General features: G+C 44.4%; 1 protein-coding gene across 1 annotated transcript; it reads right to left on the bottom strand.

Annotated features, from left to right (window-relative positions):
- Nucleotides 1-962: 962 nt before the first annotated feature.
- Nucleotides 963-8,806, bottom strand: rcc1 (regulator of chromosome condensation 1). The gene is made up of 10 exons (XM_086217293.1): nucleotides 8,669-8,806; nucleotides 6,520-6,613; nucleotides 5,832-6,019; nucleotides 5,557-5,736; nucleotides 2,507-2,603; nucleotides 2,306-2,428; nucleotides 2,082-2,222; nucleotides 1,832-1,951; nucleotides 1,322-1,474; nucleotides 963-1,165 (listed from the first exon to the last, which is right to left on the bottom strand). The coding sequence occupies exons 2-10, from the start codon at nucleotides 6,593-6,595 to the stop codon at nucleotides 990-992; spliced, it is 1,254 nt and encodes a 417-aa protein (XP_086073419.1). The 5' UTR covers nucleotides 6,596-6,613; nucleotides 8,669-8,806; the 3' UTR covers nucleotides 963-989.
- Between the last annotated feature and the right edge of the window lie 397 nt (nucleotides 8,807-9,203).

Here is a 9,203-nt window from a genome sequence, read left to right as displayed (position 1 = left end):
CATCGAGAGGATTCTGCTGAGGCGCGTACTCGTGGGTGGGTGCCATCCGAGGGTGTTTTTAGGCCAGGGTGACCAGTAGGGTAGCCTGAGGAAGAGGCAGAACCTGCTGGAGGGAGTTTAAAGCTCATGTAAAGATGGGGACATCTCAGGACTCCCTCTTGCTAGAGGGGATGTAATCTGAATGACCTGGTCCCAGATCAGTGGTGGAAAATGGACAGACAGCCCAACCACCCAAAATATTCACTTAAATTAGCAGGTCCTCTGAAGATAAGAGCTAACAAATGTGTTTCTAATAACCCCTACCAATTAATTATTAAGATTATCAACAATAAAGTTGTCCGATATATGATAAGGCATACAAACTTCAAATTTTATCTTTATTTTCAGACAGGAACAGCAACAAAATACAGGATACAGGATGGTATGATACCCAATAGTCATAACAATTCTGTGCCCTCGGGGAAACTGAACAGTAGCCTCACATTTTAAGTCAATGGGTAAAAAAGTCCTGTCCGAATCCAAGTTGATGGAATTATTGCTTGAAAGAAGAAACACTGTTAAAAAGACTCGTTTGGAGAAAAATCATTAAAAGGTTTTACACTCCTCCTTTCCTTTATGTACAAACCAAGCATCACGTTCACAAACATCATCCACCATCTTACAGTCACACGAGTGATTTTTATTCAAAACCCAAGAATAATGTGAAAAACTAATTAAAAAAAATAACATCTCGCATAACATGATCTACAGAGAACATTCAACATGTTTTCTCACATCAGGGGGAGAAGAATTCTCTTAAAACCACAGCTGAGTGTCACAGCGTCGACTCTGCACGCGCCTCCTGCTCTCCTTCAGCTCAGTGCAGGAGTTCACACAGATCAACCGCCCTACCCATAACCAGGCATACTGTAAACAAAGCCCCCCACCTTGAGACAGATCAAAAGACCCCCCCCCCCATCATCACTCACTATCCCCACCTGAGAGGGACATTAACTCTCCTGCTTGTCTTTGACTAAAAGAGCTGTGTGCTGCCCTCCGCTGGATGCCATCAGTACTGTGCGGTTCTCCAGCTGCTTGCCGGTCATCTTCACTGGGCTCCACTCATCATCCTCCTCTCCGGTGCCCAGCTGCATGTTGGTGCCCATCCCCCACGCATACACAGACCCTGCAGTCGACACAGACAAGAGAAGTCACGTAAAACAGTAACTATTTGGCATATTTGGTTGACGTCTGAACATACAAGTGGCATCGTATCCTTGTAGAGGGGTTACAACTCAATCCTGGGCTGAGCTTGCTCCCCCCCGCCCCCCCCCCCCCTCACCTTCTCTGGTGACGGCGTAGCTGACAGACGCCCCACACGCCACCCCGTTGGCCGGTTCCATCCCCATCACTGGTGTGGGCTCACTTTTCTCTTCGGCACCCTGACCCAGGCCAAGTCGACCGTACTCCGCCCTGCCCAGGCTATACACCTGTCCTGGGACATGAAGCAAGGACTCGTTTATTGCTCACTCCAAGTACTTGTGATAAAAACTTCTTAACTTGAACAGTCACCCTTCCAAAACTACATACACACCAGTAGGTTGTTTATTGGAAGACATTCAGCCTCGCTTTTACAACCTCGGTTTGGGATTTATAGTTGTATTTAATTATACGTTCGTCAAACTGCAAGACAACTCTAACAGACTCACCTCCTCGGAGACTTGAGTACTAAAACATGACTTCTCACGTCAGCAGTATTTTAACAACAAGAACTGAGTTATTTATGCGGAGCAGGTTTGGTGTCGGTGTGTAAATGTGGATCAGATATAGAGAGAATATAGTTGTGGTTTACCTTCAGCATCGAGGCAGACGGTGTGATGCTGTCCTCCGGAGAAGTCCACCCAGGCGGTGGTGGAGTTTTTGAAGCACGTCAGTTTTACTGGGACAAAACACATCTTGGTGCTTTTAGTGCCTGGATGGATGAGCAAGGACACATAAAATAACCTCATAACGACTGACGCAGTTAGCTGGCGAGAGGCTCAGCCACCCGCCAAGTAATATCACTGCACACAAATTAGGTCAATAGACAGGAGGGTACTAACCTAACTGGTGATAGTTGGACAGGCCGAACCCATACACGTGTCCGTCGTTAGACACGGCGAAGGTGAAGTAGGCCCCGCAGAAGGCATCGGTGAAGTGAACTTTCCCTCGGAGTTTCACCATCTGAGGAACCAGTAACCGGCCTGAAATTACAGAGAACTCACTCAGCTATCAAAGACGCCTGAGGATCTACCTGCTGTTGTCGACTTGAGCTTTTGTTGCTCACCGAGGCCTTTCCTGCCTCCTCTGTTTGAAAAATGTTCCGTCACCCTCCCCAGCTGCCCCTGCTCGGCAGTGCCTGACGTATAAAGGTTTCCCTCCAGGGTGACCAGCGCGAGGTGGTCGTTGCCTGTGAAAGATTGATGGATGTTACAGAGAAACAATGATAACTCATAAATGAAAAGATACAGTTGTGAAGTGGACTTGCCTGATGCAATTTTCACAACCGCTTCTGGCACGGGCACTTTTATTGGCACAGGAGATGATTTCATGGGCTCCAGAAGACCTATTACCCCATTATTGTCCTGAAACGACAGAGAAGTCCTTATCACGGGTCCAACTGCAAGACAATACACATTTATGGCAGCAGAACAGAAAGGTTTTAAATATGAAATCCGTGTGTGTATATTTTATTTTTTATATATATATATATATATATATATATATATATATATATATATATATATATATATATATATATATCTACATATCTATAGATATAGATATACACACACACACACACACACACCACAGGTTGTCATATTTCATCAGCAACCAAATACAACCTTTAATTTATTTTTCATAAGAAATATTTGACACGTTTAAATCAAGTGTTGCAGGATGGTGCAGGACATAAGACGGCAACAGGACGAGTGACGAGTCCTGAGGGAAAATACTACGAGGGATTACACTTTGGGTGAACTTTCAGTCTAATAAAGGGCTTTTTGAAGCCCCCTTTTGTCCTCCAGCTTATAAAATACTACAAGTGTGAGATTTGGTAACTTTTCCCCAAGAGGAGTGATTACAATTCAGAGCTCGGGTCATTAAAGAAAAGGTTCAAACGCTGAGAATGTGGTGGGGAAAATAAGTAATAAGATACGTAGAGTCAATTAGGGAGGTCTGAGGATCAAGAGGCTCCGGTGGGGATACACAGGCTTGGGATATTCACACACGGCAAGGAAGATTACTTCTGATGCTTGAATTGGCTGAGCAGCGGGGATGTGTGTGTGTGTGTGTGTGTGTGTGTCAAGGCAGCAGGTGCTACCAGGAGTGTGACCAAGAACAGAATTTCAACATATTCTCATGTGGACTGTAAAAGCTGTAATGGGGATTTATTTTTTTTTTAACCCACCTTTAAATCACTGCCCTGATCCGGATCAGGTGCTTACAAAATAATTTCAGGTGGAGTGACATATCCTTTAAAACAAAAGCAGGATTACTTTATCATTATTATGTTTTTTTCTGGGCGTGCATGGCATGACACCTGTGGCTGTTTTATGGGACCTGCTAGTCTTGATAGCATGTCTGGCTATCGATTTTCAGGTACCAAGTCATGTACAGCTCTTAGCAGTAGACTGAGGAGGTAACACTGCATACCTGGCTATTTAAAAGCAGCCCCGAATGTCAGTCTCATTACCATCAAATTCTGATGTGCCAACTCAACATGATCGTTTTCTTACGCTGGCCTCACACAGCAGGGGGTTTTAAAATCCTGACCCATCATTAAGTCTGGTTGCATCATAAGCTGAAAGAGAATCTTCAAAGATGTTCTTCCCTCTATCCGTAAACATGCTCACGCTTAAAGACTGCAAAATAAAGCAAGGACACACACACACACTGCAGGGTCTCTCTTTAGATGATCGCGCTGGAGGGAACGGCTCACCACCTCACATCATCGCTCTCATGTGATCTCATCAGGAAGCACATGCAGACAAAAGCCCAGTTGAGTCTACGGGCAGACCAGGAGGTTTCAGAGTGGATCTGTGCCCCCTAAGACTCCCGCATCCTCTGACCTGATAATCACTCCTGACCAGCCTCGAGTCGGGAGCACCCCTGCGATTATCGCGAGGACCCACTCAGACCCTAAATCGACGGGATGATCCTGTAATGTGTGACCAGCATTTCGAAGCGCCAATCAGCAACACAATCTGTTGTATTGACTGGGAGAAGCCACACAGGCACTGCCATTTAATGCAGACTCTTAAGTAGGCAGCTGTGGATGCTGGCTGGTGAACAAGCAAGTGAAGCTCTAACCTGTTACTGACAAGAGGACGACCACTGGGCCTCACAAGTGGGCTCGAGTCTATAACTGTTTATTGATTATTGATTCCACTGTTAAGATGAAGACATGAACAAACACAAGGGATGACAGTTAAAAGCTGTGTTGATAGTTGAAGTGATAATTGCATCTGGTATGCCAGCATGAGGGGAAGATGATTAGATCATTGTCCAGAAGAGAATTGCTTGGTTTCTTTATCTGTCAAATCCAATGCAAATGGCGCTGTCAGGAAATGAGACTGCCAACACTACCAAGACAGGGTAAACAGAGGAATCCAGTGGATTAATACAAGGAAATGCAGATGGAAAAAGGCAGGAATCAGAAGATGGTGAAAAGCAAACATCTATAAGCTGGACTTCTCCAGTGCTTTTGACACCATCAGACCGGTGCTGCTGGCTGGGAAGCTGACAGCCATGCAGGTGGAGGCTCCTCTGGTGTCCTGGATCGTTGACTACCTGACTGGAAGACCACAGTTTGTACGCTTACAACACTGTTTGTCAGACAGAGAGGTGAGCAACACTGGGGCTCCACAGGGGACAGTCCTATCTCCCTACCTCTTCACCCTCTACACCACTGACTTCAACTACAACACAGAGTCCGGCCACCTTCAGAAACAGTAGTTGGATGCATCAGGAAGGGTGATGAGACTGAATACAGGACTGTGCTGGAGAACTTTGCCACACAGTGTGAGAAGAACCATCTCCTGCTCAATGTGACAAAGACAAAGGAACTGATTGTGGACCCCAGAAGGACAAAGACACCAGTGACCCCTGTTTCCATCCAGGGGGTCAGTGTGGACATTGTTGAGGACTGCAAGTACCTGGGGGTGTACTTGGACAACAAACTGGATTTTTCTAAGAACTCTGAAGCTGTCTACAAGAAGGGCCTCAGCAGTCTCTACTTCCTCAGGAGGCTGAGGTCCTTTAACATCTGCAGGACCATGCTGAGGATGTTCTATGAGTCTGAGGTGACCTTTATAGTACTTCGAGAGCTTTAATAACAGTAACAACAGAATTTCCGCCCGGGATTAAAAGTATTCTGAAACTTGGACGTGAAGTGATAATCTGCAAGTGCTCTGTAAATTCAAACAGCTGCTTTAATTTGCGCTGCTAGGAAGGATTTAAAAAGTTTACTGTTGCTCATCCTATCTCTCAAGAACTGCTGCTATGGGGGATGTAAACAGTAAAATGTTAGCTCACCCTGAAGGAGCCCCACATGTATACGGTTCCATCCTCTGTGAGTGCAGCTGTGTGGCTGTCCCCCGCAGACACCTGCACCACTTTCTCCTCCAGCGTCACCTTTCCTGGGACCATCTCAGACCCCACCCCTGCTGTGTCCCGACCGAGGGCCCCTTCGTCGTTACAGCCAAATGTGTAAACCTACAAAAATATAGGAATACTGGTTGCAGTTTGTCTAGGGACCATGAGAACAATGGCTACGATGTTAGCAGGGGATTCTCCAGGCGGCCACTCACCAGGCCAGTGTCGCTGAGGCACACGGTGTGCATGCCTCCTGCTACGACCTGCACTATTTTCTCAGGCAAGGGCACAAGAGCCGGCTTCTTCCTCTCAATGATGTCCTCTCCTAAACCCAACTGTCCCACGTCTCCCTGGCCCAGGACAAGAACTAGACCCGCCTCCTTACCATGACTCCTGTGGAAAACTTGTGCGCACACAAACAAACATATACACGACAATAAGTTGCACTTTAAAGTGCATCTCGAGGAAATTAATACAATGATTTATGTCATGAGGACTGCCCTAACATTGCAACTGTGTCCACAGATTCATTTCCCCACACCACAAATACCTGGCACACACAAAGCTGATGTTTGTTTTCATATCTTAGCCTTAATTATTAGCCAGTGAAAGACAGACTGGGCTCCAGAATGAAAGAGGAACAACCAGTTCAGCTTCAGCCACACATTGTCACGCTATACACTGGGTGTGTTGCAGCCTTGACAGTAAATTGACCCAGCGATTTGGGGGAAAAAAAGCAAACAGAGAGTGTTTAATTGGAGTCTGTGACAATTTAGCGAGGCGAGCAAGTTAATTACTTGTGAAATAAAAACAAAGACTGAATCATTGTCCGTGAACAGAGATGAGGGTCTTATACAGTTGCCCTTAGCAACCCTGCTTTAAAAAGGCCAGCCACTCACTTACCTTTCACTTTCTTGGGGTCCTTTCCCTCCACAATAGGCTCCGACTTCCTCTTCGTAGCTGTTTTTTTAGTTGGCATGACAGCAACACTTTGGTACTTTGGGAGGGACACAAGAGGAAACTTGTGTTAGACTTTAATAATATTCTGGAGTTGTGAGCACTGTGGGTGTGAAAATGGCAGACATTACATCAAACTTTTTTGGGACCTTCTTATAGTGCATTTATGGGTAAGCGTCCACTTCAAGACTACTGTTGTGAAGTGCCAGAGGACCGAGACATAATGATCCAGGGTTTCACACGGCCTTCACTCGATTCACTACATGTTAAGACAGTTTCTATTTCGGGAAACCACAGGATGATCGACTCAATCACCACGCCTTAACTGTACAGAAACGCTGTTGGATTAACCAACGCCTCAGGAGGCTGTTGACATGTGGCAGCAGGAAAACCACTGCATTCTCTTTGCCATGCCAGTTGGCCACATCAGTAGAAATTAACAGGATCTTTATTCACCTTTAATTCTACCTGTCTTTACTTGACATAAGCTAAAATGTCAGCATTACAAACATATTGTTGATTTTTTTGGGGGGGGGGGGGAAGCCAGAATCAGAAGTTGAAATAACTGCCCTAAATACTCAAACTTTTAATGAACAAAAAGGACATTTCCTTGTTTGAATTCTGCAACGGAATGTGATTTTCATTTGAATTTAAAAAAAAGTCACATTACAATCTAGAAACATTTGGTCAAACATTTTAGAGACTGAAAATGGGAAACTAGTGAGAAGATAGTTCTTTTGGTAATATCTCAATACACTTGTGTGGGGGGGAAGGAAGTCTATTCCATACTAATTCTTAAAATCCATCTAGTAAAAAACTGTGTTGATACTCTTCTCCCCACAGCCTCACTGTGGATGTAGGATGATGCAAGTGCAGAGTCTGACACTCGAAGGCAGTCCAAACATCAGTTTTTCTCAATAGTGCAATGTGAACCTGTAAAGCCTCCATGTCACAAACACTAAGGATGAACAACTTATGTCAGAGAGTTTAACAAGTCAAATTGAAAAGATTTGAATATTTATGTATTCTGGAATTTTAAGCAGGGGAGCAAAGAAGTTGGAGGATTTTAATGTGCTGATCATAGTATTTTCAAAATATTTGTGTAGACCTTAACACATAATGAGGACAAAAATGCAGAGGCAGAGAAATACTGCCAAGTGTGGTATAAATGAGCATAAATAATGCATTCATTAATGAGCGGGAGCACGCGCGCGCGCACGCGCACACACACACACACACACACAAATAAAAAAGGTATAGATATCCCCAATTATTGCATATATACATTAAACAAGACTTTAATAATTAAAACAAAGTAGAGGAAATGCCTTATAAAACTTCCTTAAACAGTTGTTTCTTGAACACAAGAACGCATCGTGACACCTCTGCTGCCCATCAGCAACTCCTGCACCTTATGAGATGTCCTACTGTCGAGGTAGACAGTAGTGTATTTGGCAAACATCAACCCAGGTGCCAAGGCAGAAACAACCGGTCTTTGGTTTGGTAGACAAACAGTAGCTGTTGGGGTCGGGCAGCTGTCTCAGAGGGGTCAGGCTCCGTCGACCCAAAGACAGCTGTGACTGTCCCGCTGCAACAGCCATGACATCAACCTCCGAAAACTAAGCACTCTTGATACGATATGACCCGGAGTCTGGAAATACAAGTCGCGGACACATTTATAGACTATTTGACCTTTATTACGGACGTGTGGCGCGTGCCGTCAGGGCTTTAACATTTCATTTAGCATGATGGGCGCATGTGCCCACACTAACGTCAGACACTTGGGATCTTCAGCGTTAGCTTGAAAGCTCTGTTTGAACGAGTATACAGCCGTCAAGCCACAATACGTGGGGACGAAAACGGAAGAATCCATGTTTTTTGTCACCTGTGTGTTGGTCTAACGTTAAAAGATAGCACGTCCATGCAACATTGCCAACTCGAGCTAACAGGCTAGCGGCATTAGCATGACATTCAGGAACGGATGAACCACAGTGACACAATTTGTTGAATTAACAACTAACACATCACTTAAATGAATGATAGGTCATTCCCATAGTTTAAAGTTAGACAGTTTGGACACGGATAATGTACTAACCTGTGGCAAGGAGGAATGTGTAGCTTGGCTAGAAGTGAAAACGCATACAACTTGTTCCCGGTCTTGAGACACACACCACTATCGCGACAGTTCATGCTCTGAAGCCCCGCCTCCTTAAAGAGACAGCAGCCCTCAAATATGAAGGATGTTTTTCGGGAAAGTGGTCGTCTATTTTCATGGTCAATCAGGTGCAAATTTAGCCATGTAATTTTGCCTCAGTTGAACTTCGCTAATGGTATCTGCAAAATTTGCAAAACCAAATTGTTTCCTGCCTGTGTTGAAATACATATTCAGCACATTATTTATTGCTGAGTTGTCATTGTCATTGTGTTATAAGCATTTTAATGTTGCAGCTCATTTTCAAAATCCTTCGTCTAATCTTTCATTTTTCTGAACAGTTCCTATCTCTGTCATGTAATATATTGAATTATATTATAATCTATTCAATTTATTATGAGACGGGGAGTGTATTAAAATCATAGTAATTGTGATTTGAATTATGTAATTAGTATGATGTATGTAGAAATGATTGCTT

The sequence above is a fragment of the Aulostomus chinensis genome, chromosome 11 (assembly GCF_037954235.1).
Source record: "Aulostomus chinensis isolate RoL2024-O1b breed Wild chromosome 11, RoL_Achi_v1.0, whole genome shotgun sequence".
NCBI lineage: Eukaryota > Metazoa > Chordata > Actinopteri > Syngnathiformes > Aulostomidae > Aulostomus > Aulostomus chinensis.
The sequence above is the reverse complement of the archived record's forward strand: the minus strand, read 5'-3'. Positions and strand labels throughout refer to the sequence as shown.

What these genes read in the sequence shown, in the direction of transcription:
- rcc1 (XM_086217293.1), bottom strand. Translation starts at nt 6,595, where the DNA reads ATGCCAACTAAAAAAACAGCTACGAAGAGGAAGTCGGAGCCTATTGTG. An exon ending in GGACCCCAAGAAAGTGAAAG is followed by an intron (nt 6,020 to 6,519) that starts GTAAGTGAGTGG and finishes TGTGCGCACAAG; the next exon opens with TTTTCCACAGGAGTCATGGT. An exon ending in CTACGCCGTCACCAGAGAAG is followed by an intron (nt 1,166 to 1,321) that starts GTGAGGGGGGGG and finishes TGTCGACTGCAG; the next exon opens with GGTCTGTGTATGCGTGGGGG.